We start from the raw sequence: 21965 nt of genomic DNA on the forward strand, positions 1-21965 counted from the left end.
GCTCTCTCCTTGTTTGAATAATTGACCATTAGAAATAAAAGCCGTGTCCAGCAATGCGAGTTCAAGTAGTTTTAAAATTCGTCGATTAAAATGACTGAAAGTAGAATCAGGAACAGGAAACAGCTTGTTAAGAATCAGTTCAATAGTTTCTCCTACAGGGTATTCGTAAATAATGACTCTACGTCGAGACTGGCCATGAATAATGTAGATCAGAATCTTGTCGAAGAATGGTTTCTTTAAATTGCAAGGAGTTATTTAATGAATACTTATTCTTAGTTAGATGCTCCAGCATGGGTACAAGAAGTCTGGCTAATTTGCAATTTGGTGTTTTAAACGAAGCAAGGATAGATATAAGGGGAAAAAAGGTCTTGGTAAATAGTCTCATTAAGTGACATTATCCTTCTTCAGAGACCTCAGAGAACGGTTGATTTTATCTTCAATTTTAAGAATATTAAAATATTTAAAAATATATTTTGAAAATAGTAGTCAGGCGTCCCAATTAGTTCAAATTTTGTCCTGTCGTTTAAAACACTTTCCATTTTCGAGAGGTTCTTTTCGGAAAAAAGAGGTCCGTCTGGTTTTGAGATTTCTAAACGTGCTGAGAAAGATCACCGCCTCAAAGCGCTCCCCTTCCAAGCTGATCTGGTAAGTCTGCAAAGACAATTATACGAACTGTCTTACAGCACGTTTAGAAATCTCAAGACCAGATGGACCTCTTTTTTCCGAAAAGAAGATTTTGACATCTTGAAACAACTGGCAAAAAAACGAAGACATCATTCTTACCCGACCTGATAAAGGTAATGGTACTGTGATTCTCAACAAATGTGAGTACCTCTCGAAAATGGAAAGTATTTTAAACGACTGAACAAAATTTGAACTTATTGGGACGCCTGACTACTATAATATTTTTAAAACTGAAGATAAAATCAACCGTTTTCTCTGAAGAAGGATAAGGTTATTAATGAGACTATTTACCAAGACCTTTTTTCCACAGGCTCTCCGTATGGTGTCCCTTGCAGCCCACCGAAAATTCACAAACCGGACGTTCCCCTTAGACCTAACCCTGCTTCGTTTACAAATTAGCAAAATGTCTTGTACCCATGCTGGAGAATCTAACCAAGAATAAGTATGCATTAGTTAACTCCTTGCAATTTAAAGAAGCCATTCTTCGACAAGATTCTGATTTATTGATGGCCAGTCTCGACGTAGTCATTATTTACGAATATCCCTGTTGGAGAAACTACTGAACTGAACATAACCAGTTGTTTCCTGTTCCTGATTCTACGTTTAATAATTTTAATCGCACGCATTTTAAAACTTTACTTGAACTCGCATTGCTGGACACGGCTTTTATTTTTAATGGTCAAGTATTCAAGCAAGTAGAGGGCATGGCCCCACATTTGCTAACATTTTCATGTGGTCCCTGGAGGAGCACATACTCGATAATTGCCCATGAAGATTCTACCCTTTTTTATTCCAGGTATGTTGACGATATGTTCGGCCTCTTTAAAAGTGAATATGAAGCTGACCTCTTCGTAGAATATGCTAATACAATACACCCGAGCATAAAGTTTTACTATAGAGAACGAGGCGAACGACCGTCTAACATTCCTGGACGTTCTAGTTTTCAGACAACACGGCAGTTTTATTACCACGATTTTTAGGAAAACTTTTACTGGGCTTGGTGCCAACTTTTATAACTCTTGTTTTCGTAATTTTGAATCCAACTCCGTTTCGACCCTTCTCCACAGAGCACTCGAACTTACGTCAAACTGGAGCCTTTTCTATAATGAAATTACATTTTAATAGACTTTTTTAATAACTTTTTTCTGCAACACTGGTATATAAGGAATTATATCAACTACTCAACAAACATTTCATTGCAAAACTACCTGAACTACAAATGAAGTTTTACTCATGCTTTCCATTTACTCATGACCTCTAATTTCACAAAAGGTTCACACAAGTTATTCATGAACATTTTAAGCCATTGACTTTAATTTAATTCCTAAGAACACATCGATAATAAAGACTTCTGCATTTTAGGCCATACCACCAGCCCTCGAGACCGTGTTGTTCTGGAATCAATTTTTACTAAACAACTTGTTCTGTAGTGAAACACACATACGTCCTCCTCCCCTCCGCATTTGACTTGACCTGAGTTGTTTCTGTTTATGTTTACGTTTAGTTTAACTCTGTCACTCCTCTAGGTTGGTCTTTAAACTTTAGTTCTGTAACTCTGTTCACTGCCGTTTTCATTTTTAGTTTACTGTATATTCTGTTACCTTTCATTTTAATGTAGAGATTTTACAAATGTTGTTTATTCGTTTAATTTTAATGTTGTGTATATTTCTTAAATTTTGTAAGACTAATTTGTAGGTTTTTCAAATCTTAATTTTCAGTTTTAGTTTTTACAATTTTACAAGGAATTTTATGCTTCATTTTAACAGCTCTGACGATGTAATTAAATGGACAGTTACGAAACGTTGGAATAAAGATAGCTTGTACAGCTGTGTGTCGCCTTCCCTTTATTGGTGATTACTATTATGGACTGACACCTGACTCCTTACATTTATATATATATATATATATATATATATATATATATATATATATATATATATATATATATATATATATATATATATATATATATATATACTATATATATATACATGAGAAAATAAAGAACAATAATCACTGACACGTTCACACTTAATCTGCAGTGTCATGGATGAACTTCAAGTGCAGAAAACTTCCATACCACTACACACAGCCTCAGAGAGCTCACCCACAGTGCTTTAAACCACCTACACATACTGCGCCACTCACCTCTATCTTGCATGCATTTCCACTTCCTGTAGTCCTGGAGGTCCTTCCACACACACACACACACACACATATATATATATACCTGTAATTTCCGGAGCAACAGCTCGAAGAACAATCCAAGGCGGTTCAGGGAAAGGCACTGTCCTTATGCATTTTATTATGATATGCCGACGTTCTTCAGTAATAGGACAAGTACAAAAAGCAAATGATTTAACAATACTTGAATCTATTATTATCAAATTAACTGTACCACCATTAAACTCCCACACATCCTCTACACAACTGTTTATTGCCTGATGGTCTTGTTAAGTTGTTTCTTCTCTGTCTGTATGTTTATTCATTTATTTATTTTCTCTCTCTCTCTTTTGTAATACTCAATGCGAGTGCTGTAGTTTGTTTTTAACTTCCTTCTGGGTAGGTTGTTACAGCCTTTTACTTGTTCTTTTAGGATAGGTTTTAGTCATTTTATTGTGAACGTTTTATTGTAATTGTAATTCTGATTTGTGATTTTAATTTTAATTTACTGATTGCCATGTTCGCTGTTTGCAGCCTAGGAAATGCAACTATGAGGAGTTGTGAAACGTCGGCATATTTATAAAATGCATAAGGACAGTGCCTTTCCCTGAACCGCCTTGGATTATATATACCTGTATATACAAAAAAAATTATATATATATATGTATATATGTATGTAATATATATAATACATGATTACATAAACCTATGCCGTTTATCTTTTGGGGATCATGGATTACGTGAAAACTAATTAATAGATTTTGAGGATACTTTGTGATATCATTGGTCAACAATGCATGGTTGGAACTGGCAACGAAAACCGGGGGTCAATTTATTAAGTTTAGTCCTGCAAATACTTTGCTAATTGGAGGTACTCCTTCCATCTAAAGGACATCCATAAATACAATAGGACAAACCAAAATGGAAATCACAGAAACCAAATATATCGCACTAAAAATCCCTCTTCTTCGGCAGCCTTCTCCTTGCAAGCTAGAATTTGAAACTAGAATATAAAATTTAAGCCAAAGGCTTAAATTCAACGCTGAAAGGGAAACAGTGTAAAAAAAATTTGAAAGGTGTAACGAGAAGGAAACCTCCCAACCGTTGCGCTATGAAACAATTTTTAGGAGAGGGTGCAAAATAACATGGAAGACAAAGAATATGAACCGAGGCACATTCACAGGAATGAAAGGGGTTGCAGCTATGGGCCAAAGGGACGCTGAGAAGAACCTCAAGTAATGCCTACAGTGCACCGCGTGAGGTGCAGTGATGGCACTACCCCGCCGCGGGACCTTGCAAGCTAGGCATGTGCCTAGGAGGCTTTCCTCCGGGATCGGACGAAAGTCCTTCCTTTGGGGCAGCGTTCCCCTTTAATCCCAAGGCCTACCTGACCAGTTGGCCGTGCTTAAGGTCTGACCTTTTCCCAGAGAGCTTGGACAGCCCATCCAGCTAAAAGCCTCTCCTTCATAGCTTCCTTACATAGGAGCTTAGGATTGCCCTACGGCTCCTACAGGGGCTGGAGACCTACCTACAGCCTTGGCCCCCACCCTTGTGGGAGTTAATGCATGAGTAACAGAATTTACAAATAAACACTAAGGTAAAACACAGAGCAAATTCGTTGTATATGTCATTTTTTAAATCACAATAATGTGGGTGCATGTAGCAGGTACTGTTAACACTGTTAGTAAAGTGAATAATGAACTCACCTTGATATGATCTATGGATCTCAAAAATTTTTCATGGATTTTGCCGGCGTTTCCAAGGATTGATACAGGTGGGCATCATGTGGAGTTGACTTGTGTGTGTGTGTGTGTAGTTTATATATATATATATATATATATATATATATATATTTATATATATATATATATATATATATATATATATATATATATATATATATATATATATATATATTTAACACAGACTGGTGAAGGAAAATCTTTGATTGAACATTATCGCCATTCGAACAATTTTAATTTTCTCCCGATATCTAATGGATGGATGCACACGCATGTACCGCAATGGTCATGAAATCCCAGGGGCTATCACGACCCAGATGTACGCACCCTTAAAAATATTCAAATACTTGCATCGAATTAGTGAGAGAATTCGTTAACGAATTCCCATTACAACTTGTTTTTGACGCCTGTGTTATAACTAACCATGAGGAGGTCAAAAGTTCGACTGGATTCCGGTTTTGCGCATTTCTCTACTTGCCAACAAACACACGTCATCGTACCACTAAAGATAGATAGAGAGGGAATAGGCATTGTATACACAGGTTGATAACGAAGAGACTGCTGAAATATAAAACCCCACGCAAGCAATCTGTTTAACTCCTGTTATCCAAACCAGCACTGAATCATTTTCATTTCAGAACCTGCCCACGCGAGTAATTCCTAATGAAACGATATCCAAGACACCGACAAATTCCAATACCCTTTATTCTAGAAATAAGCCTCATAACCGTAACAGAATTGCATGCATTTGAATATTCATTGTTGTCAATTACATTCTCCATACAGAATTAGCGAATCTATGATAATTCCGAGGAAAAATAATACAATTTTCTATGGTCAACTAGGGGAGTTACGGCAGAGTGCCTCCACCCCTCTCGCTACATCCATGGCTATTTTATTTTAATCTGAAAATTTCTGAAACGAGAGAAACGCCTACAACTGTGTTATCTTATTACTGTCCAACGTGGAAAGCACGATATAATGTGCTACGGTCACGTGACTCACGTGAGACACTGGCGTTTGCCAAGCCTTCGACCTCGTACGTCTGGCAGCTATCACGGGTTATTGTTTACAAGTGACGAGGCTCAGGGTCCATCTGGATCGGTATACGATGACTCAGTCAGCTTGATATTCATGTTTACAATTTACATTACCGCCAGTGTTGTGGTGTACTGCTTCTTGATGACTCTGTGACTTTCGCTATACATATGAAGAAGTTAGTGAGTAAAAGTCGTCATGGAAGACATACAGGAACCATTAATATCGCCAGCAGGTATGTTGTAACAGGAATCGGATGGCTAGCAAGGGTGTGACAGCCAAGCGTACTGAGTTGAGATGATAGTGTTGTACAACTTACATTTCGAAAGCAATATTATCCTTATTCGTATTGAGTTGAGATGATAGTGTTGTACAACGTACTTTTCGAAAACAATTATCTTTCTTCGTGTATGTCTTCGTGAAGGTTTATTATATTTTCAGTGCTTTAATTTATTGCCTCACTTTTATACTTGACACAACAAGGAAATAAAGTCTTACATATGACGTAATCTGTATTGGTGTTCGAAGTGGTGCACGAGTCTTTAATGAGTTAAAGGATTACGCCATTAATTCAACAGGTTTTACGTTCGATTACTGATACTTGTTGTCAATAACTTTTCTAATTCTGGTGTCCAGGGGATAAAATAAACCTCCACCAAGCATAAACTGAACCAAAACTATCCTAACTAATAGCCAACTATAAAGGTATTCGTAGGTTGTGAGGTCATGGACCTTAGTCTGCTATCTCAAAACCAACGAAATCCGCCCTGTGAACGTAATAATATAGGATTTATTTGTTAACTCGTGCACGCTCTAGTAAGGTTTGATGAAAATTTAATGTAACACGAACACACACACATATATATATATATATATATATATATATATATATATATATATATATATATATATATATATATATATATACAGTATGTGTGTGAGTGTGTGTGTATTACGTCAGCGTACACGTTCCTCAGCAGTAAGTCTTTTCCCATTTGTAACCCTCTGCAGAAAAGTTCTCCAACATTACTCACCTCTTCCCCAAATACTTTAATGCCATACAAGTTTCTCCAACCTATCACCGTCCACACTTTTCTCATAACCAAACCACCTCACAGCACTAATCCTTGTTTTAACCCAAGCTAGCCTTTTTACCATTTCTGTGTCCATCCACATTTCAGACACTTTCAGCTTTTCCTAAACTACTTATAGTAAGCAAAGTTAGAGCATTCTACTTCACTTCCAGTGCATAATGAAAACTTTACTCAAGAACCCTTTCATTCATTACTTCATCTCTCTTGTTACTATTTTCTCGGACAAGCTTACACTTGCTCAACTACACTCAACTTTCTCCTCTTGCAAACTCTTTGTTTCAGATTTTTCAGTATTCTCTGCAGCAGCTCTTCACCATCTCCAATCAACACTGGGTCATTTGCCAGCACTAGCCATTTCACATTGCATACATGCTCATTTTCTTACCCATGATTTTGCATATATACAGTATATATATATATATATATATATATATATATATATATATATATATATATATATATATATATATACTGCTTGCATGTCAAACTTCATGCTTGCCCATTATCTATGCCCATGATTTTGCATATACAGTAATAATATATATATATATATATATATATATATATATATATATATATATATGTATATGTATATGTATGTGTGTGTGTGTGTATGTGTGTATGTATATATATATATATATATATATATATATATATATATATATATATATCTACTACCATTCTCTGACCATTAGCATCACTCCATGGATACCGATATTAAACAACTGACGTTAAATTACTCTGAATTAACTATTACACAACATACAAGCCGTAATTGGGTGACGCACCCATTATCATTGTTATTAAATCTTTATTGTTAGTTTAAAACAGCTGCGACACATTTAAAGGACCTCACAGGGAATCCCTCTCCCCCTCCCCAGAAGAGTTCTGAAAGAAGAAGTGAAGATTAGACTTATTATACCTGACTAAGTTGGACAGCAGAGGCAAAAAGCAACAGATCTGGGACCGAATTAAGAGACCTTGCAAAGAACCTGATCCCCTTCAGGAGCATCATCCACCGAGTCTGTTCAAAGTTTTCCCCTAAAGACAAAGGAAAATTTTAAACGACGACAGTTAACTTTCCCAATATCCTTTGCAGACCTCAGGATGGGTCAAAGGGGTGCCCAGGGAGTGCCTGCCTCCGTCTACCTGCTGGCGACCTTCGGCGCCATTGGGGGCTTCCTGTTTGGTTATGACACCGGTGTCGTCTCGGGAGCCATGATTTTGATAAGGTGAGTCACATATCTCTGTCTACGTTCTTTTTCTCATTGCTGGAATCCTGTATCTTGCATTAGGAAACAGTTCTGCATTAAATTCATTCGGCATTGTAATATGAGTGATAATTAAATGCTGTAAGGTAAAATATATATTGGATATACTATTTCCTCTTCATTGAGATCCTGTCACTTTCATTATTCAGGGGCAAAGATTCTATTAAAACCAATGGAGGGGTGATCCGGAGATCAAGGTTGTTTGTATAATCAGCCACATTATCCACAGATTATGACTGAACTATTAGAAATGGTCCAAAACAAGGAGACTGCAAGTTGTATTTAAAGTTTTAAGTTATGCCCAAGTCCAGAAAACTTGGTATATTAGAATCCTAAAGTTAGATTCTAAGTTTTCTTAGGGAGGTATTTTTTTTTACATGAAGTTATTACTGATTTATATGATTTAATTGAATTTCATTTTTTCTTAACAGAGACGAGTTCAGATTAAGCACCGTTTGGCACGAGGCCATCATCTCTGCCACAATTGGGGCTGCGTGGCTCTCATCACTGATTGCCGGACGTGCAACTGGTAAGACCTGGGGACACAGTCCTTCTTTTCCCTTGCTCTTGTGAGGGACATAGTCCTTCTTTTCCCTTGCTCTTGTGAGGATGAGGTCATCAACGAGACATAGGACCCGCAGGCTCTGGTTACCTTGAGAAATCCCTGGTCTTGCGAAAATCGTGTTCAGCATACTAGGCTACAGTGGACTCTGTAGCCTTGCCCAGAAACTTAGTGTGCCGTTATTACCACTGTTATTTTTTTTTTTTGGTTATAAATAGATCTGTATGGACGTCGCGTTGTCATCCTGTTCGCCAGCATTGTCTTCTGCGTGGGGGCAGTGATGATGGGTGCAGCGCCAGAAAAGATAACTCTTCTTGTTGGACGCATTATCGTAGGTGTTGGAATAGGTAAGTGAGCGGTAACTCCTCTTTTGTTTTTACAATTACGTTATGCTTTATGGCATTTTTAACGCGTTATATCGTATGGGAATTTTTTTCATATATTACTCTCTACTGCATGGCAATAATTAATAATTACTGTAGACGGAATGGCAATTTTATCGTGTGTAAATATTTTTGTAATAGTTGAATAAAGTTCAGACAAAGTCCGAATACTCTGCAGATTGTATCTTTTTTTCCATATACCATTTTCAAGAAAATGGTATATATCTATTTCATTGTGTATTTCGCAAAGCTTTATGATAATGGAAGGGAAAGACACGTGTTCCAAACGCGGATGTAAAACGTGTAACTCTTTTGTATACTGGCCAGCTATTGCATGATGCATTTATTTTCATGTATCTTCGCTTCTTCCTTCTTGTTTCTATTGATTCTTCATCAAGTTTCCGTCTTTTTCTGTATTCTCCTTCGTACATGACATGGTTTTCTATTACATTTATTCCCATAGCACTTTTTTTCGCAGGCTTAAGATAACACTACATGTAATTACTTAAGTTTCCAAAAATGGTATAAATACTTATACCTATTTCTGATATACTAACGTGAAAACTTATTGCTTGGCGGGGTTTCTCATCGCCTCCGGGACATTATTAACCTAGCTCTGAAGGTGTATCGTGAAATTCTTCCTCTTCAGGTCTGGCATCAATGTCCGTTCCAGTTTACCTCAGCGAATCGGCACCGTCCGAATTCCGGGGTCGCATCACAGTCATCAACAATGTCTTCATCACAGGAGGTCAGTTCGTTGCTTCCGTTCTCTGCGGCGCCCTTTCCTATGTCCCTCACGGCTGGAGGTGAGTATTTTTCATATTTACAGCGTAGTTTTTTTTCTTTGCGACATACTAAGATGACTTGGCTCTCGCTTCTTGTCGAGTGTCGTCTTCAAATTCCAAGTCAAGATGATGATTGTTCTGTTTTGCCGAGTTTCCATTTTGAGAGAAAAGTTGAGGTCAGTTTGCTCTGACTTCTTGCTGAATATCTGTTTCTCGTGCAGTGTTCTGAAAGCTTTGCTCCGACTTCTCGCCGAGTTTCTACCTTTCAAAATAGTTTTCATAGAATTTTGGTTGAACTTCTAATAACAATTTCAAAGATTCATTCGAACAGACAGGATGCTAGTGTTTATTTGGCATTTGATGTCCTTGAAATCTGGAAGGAGTACTTGAGCTATTTTGGTTAAACTTCTAATAATAATTTAAATCGTTCTTTATTTGGCAACTGATCTGAAATATGGGGAAAAAAAACCTTTATGACATCGCTGCTTTAAGCAGTGGTGAGTCACACCCAGGATAGAGAAAGGCATGGGACTAGCAACCTCATTCCACAAGACTTTCTGAGAACCTGAATGCTGACATCATGTAGTCACTCTCTCCATGGGGAGCAGGGATTTAGTTATATATATATATATATATATATATATATATATATATATATATATATATATATATATATATATATATATATATACATACATATATATATATATATAGTGTGTATATATATACATACACACACACACACACACACACACATATATATATATATATATATATATATATATATATATATATATATATATATATATATATATATATATATATATATATACAGGGAAAGAGAAAAGAGCAAGAATGAAGTTTGCCAGATTGTGTATTGGCTCACAGTAGATGGAAGTTCAAGTTTGAAAGGAATGGGTAAAAATATAACTACAGTAGTTTAGGATGCAGTCAGGAGAGCAAGGGTCAAAATGGATGTAAATGAATTAGGGTTAAGGGCTCATAAGTTGAAGGGTTGGAGGAGGGTGTATAAAATTCCAGGATGGGGTTATGAAGTCAGCAGGGGGTGTTTGTAGGTTTAGGATGGTGGGAAGAGGGAATAAAAGCACTGGGGGGGTTATTTGAGGTGCAATTACAAGGAGGGAGGACTGTAAAGCTTGTAGTACAAGAAGGAGGGAGAAAGTGAGCAAGGACCAGTGAGAATATGTTCTACAAGGAAATAGATGCAGGAAGAAAAGTTAACTATAAAATGGATCTCAGAATAAAATATGCTAATACACAGGTGCTGTCTGAAGATAATATAGTCCTGGGTTGATGAGTATTTTATGGATTTGTGGAAGATGGAACAAGGGCAGAGGTGAATGACACAAGAGTGGAAGGGGTTAGGTCTATGGAGGTTATGGGTAAGGACATAAGGAGAGCAATTTAGATAATGAAAATGGAAAAGCACCAGGAGTTGATGGGATTACAGGTGAGATGTTATGGCCTAGTGAAAGAGTGATTGATTGACTAACCTGGGTGTGTAAGGTATTTCTGGATAAAGGAATTGTTCCAAAGGAATGGGTGGGACAAATATTGTTTTATACACGCAAATATATATATATATATATATATATATATATATATATATATATATATATATATATGTATATATATATATATATATATATATATATATATATATATATATATATATATATATATATATATATATATATATATATATATATATAATATAGTGTGTATATGTATATATATATATATAAACATTAATTTTTAAGTTATGATTATTTCTTTTTTCTTTCAAGGTACATGCTGGGACTAGGAGGGATTCCATCTGTGATACAACTAGCAGGTTTTGTGTTTATGCCAGAGAGCCCCAGGTGGCTGGTGTCCAAAGGGAGGTGAGTTTACTTTTCCTTTTGAGATTAATTTGGAAACACGCAGATATGTTTTTGGTTATTTTATTTTTAAAATTCGGTCATTCCCCTTAAAGGGGATGACTCCAGAGAAAAAAACTACACTGCAGTCACTGCCATATTCATACTCTGTCTGCAGAATCGTGGATGAACCCCTCAGCAGCAAAAACTTCCACAACTTTAGCTGCTTCTTACACATAAATAGGAGGCTCATTAATATTGTGTTGAATCCCCCATATACATACTACCATTTCCCCCTTCTTTCCAATGTCTCTTTCTGGATATCTACTCAGTCCCCTCTAGGTACTCAACTCCTTCTAACACTCTGAATTATATACACTTTTGACAAACCTATCATCGTCCATTCTTTCCACACAACTAAATCATCTCAAAATACTCTGATCCACCTTTTCATCTACTATTATGTTTTTACCACTTTCATTTATCTCCACATTTCTCACCCCATCAGTTCTTCTAAAGCTGCAAGTACTACACATACAATTCATCTCAACAGCTGAAACCATTTTGTTTTTCAAACATATTCAACTTCCAAACTCAACTTCCCTTCAAGTCTTTTCCCAGTCTTTTGCATACACCCACTGCCTTATATATACAGTAAAGTTCTTTTATAGTGAATTGCAGGGGACTGCTGTCTGCAATTCATTATAGGCATCATTCGTTATAAAAGGAGGTACTTGAAATGATTGGATTACCTCCCTTGTTTTGAAACAGAATGAAATCCAGACGATAAAGTATCGATCCTCCTAAGTGTATCAAGATTTCTAATACATTTCAATAAAAATCATTGTTAGCTTAAGAACCGGATATGTATTTTAATGTTTAAAACAAAATTAAAGTTATGTTCGTAGTTCTTTCTTTATTTAAAACCCTTAAATGAGAAAGTAACACAGCATTTTAATTAGTCTGCTTCACTGGGATAACACTCGTTTGATGGTTGTTTAACAATAAAATTATCAATTCGTTATAACAGGTATTTTTTACTCATAAAACTGTCACCGGGGCGTACAAAATAGTTCGTTATATGCCTGATATCATAACAAATATTCGCTACATACCTACAATTTTAGTTCATTTATTTGAATTGGGACCATGGAATCCACTTTCATTCTTTGTAAGTCTTAATTTGTTACAAGCCTGTACGTTATAAACGAACTTTACTGTGTGAGTGTATATATATATCTATATATATATATATATATAAAACATATATATAGATATATGAGACCATGTGCATATATCTATATGCATATATATGTGTATGTATGTATGTATGTGTACAGTATATAGATATATGAGACCGTGTGCATAAAAATGAAGTTTTCCTCTTGTCTTTCCTTGTAGTATTTGTTTTACCAACTGTATCATAATGGTGTTGTAATAAAAATAATATTGATAACTAAGAGAATGAGAATATGGTGTTTCAAGTGATGTGATCAGTCAAGTTCTGAGACACATACTAGATGAAAAATATTTTTAGCTATGTGAAACTTCGCCTTCAGAAAGGGGTCTGTTATAAGATGTATGTATAAAGAGGAGATCATATCTGGAGCTCATTCAATCTCACTGTAATTTAGTGGTAATGATCATCCTCTGAGAGAATGAGTCAAGATCAATTTTGTTTAGTAAATGGCTACCCTCTTGCATAACCACACTAATTCTGGGCATTAAGGCATAAACAAAATAGTTAAGTGTATATACATGTAAAAAAATTTATATTTAATTCCTTCTTTATTTAGAGTGTCAGAGGCCAGGGATATTCTCGTGAAAATCCGATCTCCAGGCGCTGACATTGATGGTGAATTACAGGCCATAACAGGGGCTGTCAATGAAGCGCAGGAACAAGTAAGAAATTAAATGTTTGCCCTAATGAATAATAATGCCATCATCACTGTTATTATTACAATGATAATTAAAAGGATTGACTTTTTTTGAGAAATGAGGCCTTCTGGTTCCATTGCAGGAATACTTTTAACTTATTTGAAAATTTAAATGCTAAAATATCATTCATCCTTTAACTATAAAACTTTGTGTATATATTTGGATTAATATGAAAGTTGAAAAGGATCATATGCTTAACAGTATCCCTACCTGGTTTCTCAAAGATGATTTGAATGAACTTCCCTAGTAATTGGTCCTCTGTTCCTGCTGCAATCAAATTTGATTTGGGCAGCCATACCCATCTCTTAATTTAACATTGAGAAAAGTAAACATTTTCATCATATTTATGTAGGAAATGCTTGTAAATAATATTTAGATGAACCTGACAGCAAACAGGAATAAGCCGAGTACTGCGTTATGGTCCTGTGAGGAAAGCTCTTATTGTTGGATGCCTCCTTCAACTGTTCCAACAAATCAGCGGAATCAATACTGTCATGTGAGTGTCATGTTTGCCTTTTATGTTGCACATTATATGATAACAAATATGTTTCTTTGCTGATGGTCAGATAAAACATGCATGGTAAAGCAGGTTGATATTCAGGAATTCCATGTGAATAATAGGATTATTTAACTGTAATTGATCTTTGTAAAGCTATGATGATTAAACTATATACAGTATGTGATGTACTTAATGACTTATAAAATCTTGTAGGAAATTATTTGTTTTTTCACTTTTAACATAGTAAACACTCATGACAAGACAGCTAAAAAAACCACGACAACTGCAGCCCCTTGATCTTTCAATGCCTTGAGAAAATTAGTTAAATCTAGAATAAGTTTTTAAAAGAATGGTGTGAACTAATAAAAAAAAATCTAAAGTTTTAAATTTAACAAAAAATAAAACTAAATCTCTCACTGCAGCAGTATATGAAGTGCCAAAGATATTTAAAGAATAACTGTTTGGAGAAGTGACAAAAACATGTAAATGAGCAAACAGAAAATAAATGGATATAGCTCACTTTCTTTTTCCTATTGTAGGTATTATAGTGCTTCCATCATCACAATGGCTGGGGTCAGGGACCAGTCAATGGCTATCTGGCTGGCAGCAGCTACTGCTTTTGTCAATTTCTTTGGCACATTCATTGGCCTATACTTTGTAGAGAAACTAGGCAGGAGGCCTCTTACCTTGGGGTCTCTCTTGGGAACAACTGCTTCACTGCTCCTGTTAGCTCTGAGCTTTCAGATGGCATTTGACTACAGTCCTGAAGCCAGTCTCCCAGTGAATGGTACCTGCAATTATATGTCGTGAGTATTCTTCTTTCGTTACCAGAAAAAGAAAGAGAAAATGACAGAATTATTCATGAATCATTCTAAATTATCTATACTCTTTAACACAGACTTTCTTACAGATGTGGAGTTTGCACAAGCAAAGCAGAATGTGGCTTTTGTTTCATGGGGGATGTTGACACTGTTCATAATTCATCTTGTGTTCAAACCAATGCCACTGCATATAATGAGGTACTAATTAGTAATGTTATTAATACTGGTAGCCCTAAGAAGAGAATTCTAAATCTTATTCTATCAATTTACTGAAATGTTTGTTCAAACTTTCTAAATCTTCAGTCAGCAAACATATATGCTGTATGAAATTGCCATTTATTGACAAATGGAAGTTAACTTGTACCTGAATCATATATAGTATACTTACTTGAAACAGTTTAGTGTCATAATCCACTCTTTATTTTCCAGAAAAGCCTGGAAGGGTTCTGTTCCAATTCAACTCTTCTGGAAGACCATGTTGTCACCTACGCTTATGACTGGTGCCCTTACAAGTATGCCTGGTTGGCCATCCTAGGGTTGGGTCTCTACCTCTTGTTCTTCTCACCAGGTAGTTCACACTAATCCACTGAAAAAAAAGCTGTATTAAAGTATATTTTAAGTACCCACTACTATTTTATGTACTGTATGATATACATACCTCTTAAATAATGATGAACCATGTATAGTGAACATTTTTTCTAAATGAAGGGTATTAAAGTAATCAGCATATATTTTCTTTGTCCCACAGTGTAACTTATTTTGTCTTTTAAATAATGATATATATTAAATTTTGCAGATTACACCTTAATAGCTTATTTTCTGTTCTACTTAACTAGGAATGGGGCCAATGCCCTGGACAATAAACAGCGAAATATACCCTGGTTGGGCACGTTCCACATGCACGAGTTTGACCACATCTGTTAATTGGGCATCAAATCTCATTGTTTCATTTACCTTTCTTACCTTAACTGAGGTACTTCTTAAACATGGTAAGTTTGTTTGATTTTAATTTTTTTTACTTTTTGTATTATAGTCATGTTTAATAAAATTTTAACTGAATTTACTCAAACCAAGAGAATTTATGTTTGTGGAAATGTCATCCCATATTTCTGTTTCATTTTTCAAAGTATTTTGTGTTCGCTCTCAACTTCTTTTCAAATACACTTGCTTTGCTTTAATGTATTGTTATTTTTACTATTTCAGTGGAAGATATACTTGGGATTAATCGTAATTGACTTTAACCTCATAATTTTAGCATTAGTCGATATTGTCCTTGACAATTATTACATAAGGTTATATCAGCCAGTAATCTATATGTTTTTTGACTGAAATACTCATATCAAAAGCACTAATATTAGCCATCATAACTGTCACTATTTGCTTTTATTGTTAAAATCATCATGTGATTATCACAGCTTCTGCTACTCCAGCGCTAACTGACTACTATGAAACAGACCTTGCCAAATATCTGTTCTGTACTGTAGTATTATATTAACCAGATCACTGAACCCCTACACTTCAGCTTTTGCAGGGATGGCCTGTGCTACTCTAGACTCCCAAGACATCCATGCTTATGAATATCTCTTTCAAATTGCAGGGACCTTTTACCTCTACATGGGTTTGGCAGGTTTTGGCACCATCCTCTTCTATTTTATCCTGCCAGAGACAAGGGGTGTCCCTCTGGAGGAAATAGAGAGCCTGTTTTCTAGACCTTTCTGCTCCCTGTCTCGCCATACAAAGAGATAGTACTGTTTTGAATGCTCATTTAGTACTGAATAATAAACAGTTTCTTAGTACACAACGTATTTTTGTAGAGCTGTGACTGTTAATGTTTAATACTAATTTGTTTGATAAACTTGGTATTTTTTATTTTTTTGTTTGCTAAAGCCAAGAGGTATGTTCTGTGATATTTATTCACTTGTTAGGTATAAAAAACACAATAATATATCATTGTTTTTATTCAGCATCAGAACAAGTTTATTTGGAACAAGACCAAACAACTATTGATTTCCCAACTAAGCATTTAAAGAACAAATTGCCTGTATTGTATGTAAAAAAAAATAAAATAAAATGAATAAGTAAGAATAAATCAACAGAAACATGTACACATGCATTAATAGATGGGAAAAATGAAAATGAAAATATTAAGACAAAAAACCAACTCTTCTGCTAATCACTTGAAAAATGTCAAATGAGATCATGTACTGTACATTCTCCACATCTAGTCTGATGACACACACACACACACGTGTGTGTATGTTTGTGTATGCATTTATATGTTGATATATATGTATATATTTGTCCTGTAACAATTAATCACCAAGTTAGGAACAGGAATACTGTACTATGAATTATTTGTACAAGTACTATATGTTTATATAATTGTACCAAGATACTGTAACTCCAATTTGATTGCATTGTAAATTGTATTCTGTTTTAAACTAATGTACAAAGCCATACATTTTGTCACTTTGGATGAAAGAGGTCTTAACCAATTTAAGTAAAGTGATATATAATTACAGTATTTAAGATCTTACCATTTGTCTGTAGAATTTACCCTAGTAAATCAGTTGTTTGAACCATCCTACCAGTACACAAAATAAATGAAAACTGGCCGTTCAGAAATATTTATTTTATTACTGAGGTTTTCGGTTATTTTGGTGCTTTAGTTTCTAAACTATTTATAACTTTGTCTTAATAAATTTGTACATACTGTACTGTCTTATCATTTACCTTTTCAGGTATTGCTTATTTCTTTAAACAGAGTTCTGTAAACCTTCAAATTCAATTTTTGGAGAAAATTTTGTGGAAACAGAAAAATATCAGTTCTAGATACTACACAAACATGGTTATGCAGTATGAAACAACTTTAAATTACAAGAAACACAGAATTCACAAGGAAATCTAACCTAAGGAATCATATTTATGCATTTACAAATGAAAGTACATCTGTTTAACTGTAAAAAAATATACATTATTGTTTGCTGCAAATAGAACTAGTGAACCCTTCAATGCAAAGATAACTGGGCTATCATTGGTACCCATATGGCCTAACATGCCATAATCCTACACCTGTTCTGCATTTCTTATGATGTTACAAAGATCCCATATTATTTAATATCACTGAGTATCTTCGGCAGATTCTTAGTGGAAGTACGTCAAAATTAACTTGGCACCCAACAACAGTACCACATTTTAAAGTATTTTCTTTCTTGTAGGTGGCTAGGTTTCATCAGATTCCTGACCCATGCTTTCCTCGAGTTCATTCAGCATTACTAATACAGCTTGTATCCTTTAACCAAACAAAAACTTCTTTTAGTTTTCTTCTGAAGATGGAAAGAGAAACCCACAAGATTTCTGTGTATAACTTGTTTACTTGTAAATATTTACATATTACTTGAATCTCAAGTACTTTCAGGTCCTAACTGTGACCCTTTTTCAAGAGATGTGAAGGTAGTCAGGCTGGTTCAAGGCCCAGCAATCTTCTGGAACTTCTTCTCCCTGTGCTGTCATTTATATGATGGCTGTGATAGAAGAAAACAAAGGATTTACCTCAGAAGATCCCATAAGCCGAGCTTTAATATTAAAAGAAGCTAAGATCGACCCTTCTGACCTGGAGGTCAGGTCTCCTGCCCAACAGACCGATGGTGACCACTCACTTACCACAAGGGTTAATCCCACTGACCATCAGATCAGGAAATCAGACCGACAGGAGGAGATTAACTCCTCTCAAGAGAATGAAAACCAGGACAGCCATCATATAAATGACAGCACAGGGAGAAGAAGTTCCAGAAGATTGCTGGGCCTTGAACCAGCCTGACTACCTTCACATCTCTTGAAAAAGGGTCACAGTTAGGAACTGAAAGCACTTGAGATTCCAGTAATATATAAATATTTACAAGTAAACAAGTTATACACAGGAATCTTGTGGGTTTCTCTTTCCATCTCTTGGTTTGATAGCCCTAGAGATAAAGATCTGCCTTCTCCCCAATTTGTTGTAGCTGTTGTCTGAAGCTTTTCATCAAGTTACCAAAATAATGGAGTTAACATGATATTGGAGAGGTACCTCAAAACCATTGGTTTTCTTTCTTATTTAACCTCAAGCAGTTTTACAATGTCAAACTGCAACTGGTTTTAATATCTGGAGACAACTAGCACATTAGCAAAAACAAGCCTTGAGCTCAATGTTTGTCACAATTTTCTGAAGCATTACAAAAACTCCATTATGAGTGAGTTCGAAGATGCAAGGACACAGTCAACTCCTAATGTATGCACTCCAGAAATCTTCAGATGCTTTTGATAGAGAAACACATACTGTGCTAAGTTGTTGTTATCTGCTAAATCCTTAAGTATTTGTCTAGAGGCCTGAAGTGTCGTAGAGAGAAGAAAACCTGCTTTACTCCTGTTCTACATTTGATTTGTCTATGGTCCTCACACCAATATTTGCAAAGTTTAACATCGCTGTGTGTATAGGCAGGGACATCTTTACCACTAACAGATATGCCACTGGCTTGTGTGGACCTTAATATGAATTACTACAGGTCTTTCACTGATAACTAGTTTTCTGTTGCTCTCATAATGATGATCTGGAGGACTGATAGCAACCCCAGTGGTTACATGATGTTGTTTACCATCATACTGAATCCATCTCCTGTTTTGTAAACTCCATACAATATTCTAAGCTAGAAAAGAATGCCAGTTGGGAATATTATGTGAATATCATGCATGAATAATGAAGAAGCTCATAGTGAATTATACATATCAGAGACTAATTAATTATACACAAGTAACATTAAAAACCGTGGTATAATGGGGCTTATAAAGTTAGGTATGTAATAAATAAGTGCACACAGATATTTACAAGGGAGTGAAGAAAATACTTGGGTTACATTTTCATGACCACCACTACATTAATTAAACACAAACTTATTTAAAAAAAATTGCAATTATAATATACAATACAGTCTTGGTATTAAAATGTATGTAATCAGTAATTAGTGACAATATTTAAATTAATTAATAAAACAAAAGAAAATTTGCTTGTGTCATAAAGCATAGAAGCTCTACCAAGACTGTAGAAAGCCATTGAACAGATTCTGTGATCCAGCTCAACGCTCCAGAGGTTAAAAAAAAACTTGTGAAAATCATTGATTTTATTGTAATTATTATAATAATCAGCATTCTCGTCTGCATACAAGTTTGTAACTTGGGTAAACTGAGGAACTCACAAAAATTTAGTACATGGACAATTGCACTACAAACAAATGCTCCATTTTAATACATTCAAATTTAATATTATCTAGAAATAATGAACGTTTTCAGCCCAATTTTTGCTCGCTGAAGGAAACGCCCACATACTCACATACACGTGTACTCTTATATATGCACTGCTATCCATTAAATAATAGATGAGGTTCCTGCCAGCTACGGATCTGGCCACACCCCCACACCCCCTCTTTGAAAGATTGCATATTTAGGTCATTTTCTCTTTCCCGGAGTGAGGTTTAAGATTCACATAATTAAAAAAAAAAATACCAGGAAACATTTCTGAAATTCAAGGATACGGTAAAGGTCAATAATGTACAAAATTATAATACAAAATCTACTAATAAAAACGGTACTCTTAGTCTACATCTACGATAACCTACTGTCGTGAGTACAATTTCAGCTTGAAATCTGTCAAGACCTTTAAATACAGAAGCTCATATTACTCGACTTTTCAATTTACTAAGCATAACAGATCGCACGACATTATCGAAAACCCTCCTTACAGATCGCAATTAGCCATATCTTACGCATAATTACAACGCTATCGCTTGGCCTGAGGCACGGAATAGTCATTCACATCTGATCTTTTTTTATTACAGGAAGAAAGGTAACAGACATTTATGCTAAGTCACGTTAAGCAAACAAATTACACGCCAGGATTACAATATTAAATGGATGTGTATTTTTGGTAAGAACACGAGAGAAACGGACCGGCGCTTTTTTTTTTTTCCTTATACTTTTCACGTTCGCATGTGAGCGAAATATCTGTCATTTTTACCTTTACCTGATTGTTCTCTACATTTCTTAACATTCGGGATGAGCTGTACTTGATCAAGCAATGTACTTACGTGCTTATTTGATACAAGAAAGATGAAACTGCAAAACTACTTAAATGACACTGTCGCGCTTGATTTTACGGGTACACTAATAATAAGCAGCTGTGTCTGCGTGTCTATACGGTAAACACTTGTAGCCTGGGTAGAAGTATTCCATGTGGGGATTACCTCGTCGAGGCCACCCCGTTTTTCACTTATATAAATACTATTGCATACGTTTTGACAGAGAACTTATCTCAGCCAATTTGTTAATGTTGTCTTTCGTCAAAACTGCGATTCGACAGTCAACTAAAATCTAATTCACTGCCAAGTTAACAGTGTATGGATTTTCACGAAAACGAGCTCAATCGGGGATCGAATACGTCTTCACGGTTGTGAGCCCCCAAAAAAAAAAAAACGCCACTTTCCCTACGATGTTTGAAAGAAAAAGTAGTAGGGATTTTGCATCTATAATTGATACTTGAAAATCCTTATGCTTGAAGACACTTCCGTGTGGATAGGAGTCGCTAATAAGCAGCTACCGGAAATGGAAACACTGTAATGTTTACAACTGTTATCTCTCCTAAATAAGTTATGAAAATGGATATCAGCCCGCAGATCTGGCATGCAACGATCCTAACAGATGTCTCCCAAAGGCACACAAAGGACAATAACAAATATTCAAGTGGGGTGAAAGTTATCCTTTATGGCAATGACATACATATAATCAATCATTTGGAATTTTCTAAAGGCTACGAGTCTAAAACAAATTCCGAATGTCTCACCTTGAGTGACAATTTCGTTATGACGCTGATTAATAAACTTGTTTACGTACTTCGGCGTCGTAATTACTGCAAATGAATCGGACAGATCGCACCGTTGATAAAAAGCCTTACATGGAACAGCGATGTTCCTAATGATGTCGCTAGTTACCGACGACAGTCAGCAAGCCTTTGTTGTGCTGTTTACCCGCCAGCTTTGTCGGATTGCTTGTACGCTCGGAGGCTCCTTTGTAATACCAA

At 35.5% G+C, this 21965-nt stretch overlaps 2 protein-coding genes across 3 annotated transcripts in view; one reads left to right on the plus strand and one right to left on the minus strand.

Annotated features, from left to right (window-relative positions):
• LOC136846021 (nitric oxide synthase, salivary gland-like) overlaps nt 1-14836 on the minus strand; it is a 133940-nt gene extending 119104 nt beyond the window's left edge. The window contains exon 1 of the mRNA XM_067116647.1: nt 14726-14836. The gene's annotated coding sequence lies outside the window, so the exon portion shown is untranslated. The remainder of the gene's footprint in view (nt 1-14725) is intronic.
• Nucleotides 1-17575, plus strand: part of LOC136846022 (proton myo-inositol cotransporter-like) — a 19521-nt gene extending 1946 nt beyond the window's left edge. Inside the window, exons 1-13 of one of the 2 annotated variants that reach the window (XM_067116648.1) lie at nt 5633-5862; nt 7821-7953; nt 8424-8521; nt 8773-8901; nt 9587-9743; nt 11531-11626; nt 13399-13504; nt 13930-14036; nt 14579-14845; nt 14950-15058; nt 15290-15428; nt 15697-15849; nt 16458-17575. In XM_067116648.1, coding sequence (XP_066972749.1) covers nt 5826-5862; nt 7821-7953; nt 8424-8521; nt 8773-8901; nt 9587-9743; nt 11531-11626; nt 13399-13504; nt 13930-14036; nt 14579-14845; nt 14950-15058; nt 15290-15428; nt 15697-15849; nt 16458-16606 — 1680 coding nt within the window. In that variant the 5' untranslated portion in view covers nt 5633-5825 and the 3' untranslated portion in view covers nt 16607-17575. Of the gene's footprint in view, nt 1-5632; nt 5863-7820; nt 7954-8423; nt 8522-8772; nt 8902-9586; nt 9744-11530; nt 11627-13398; nt 13505-13929; nt 14037-14578; nt 14846-14949; nt 15059-15289; nt 15429-15696; nt 15850-16457 lie in introns of those variants that run through there. The other variant, XM_067116649.1, reaches the window with a different exon arrangement.
• Nucleotides 17576-21965: the final 4390 nt, after the last annotated feature.

Source organism: Macrobrachium rosenbergii, chromosome 14, assembly GCF_040412425.1.
Source record: "Macrobrachium rosenbergii isolate ZJJX-2024 chromosome 14, ASM4041242v1, whole genome shotgun sequence".
Lineage (NCBI taxonomy): Eukaryota > Metazoa > Arthropoda > Malacostraca > Decapoda > Palaemonidae > Macrobrachium > Macrobrachium rosenbergii.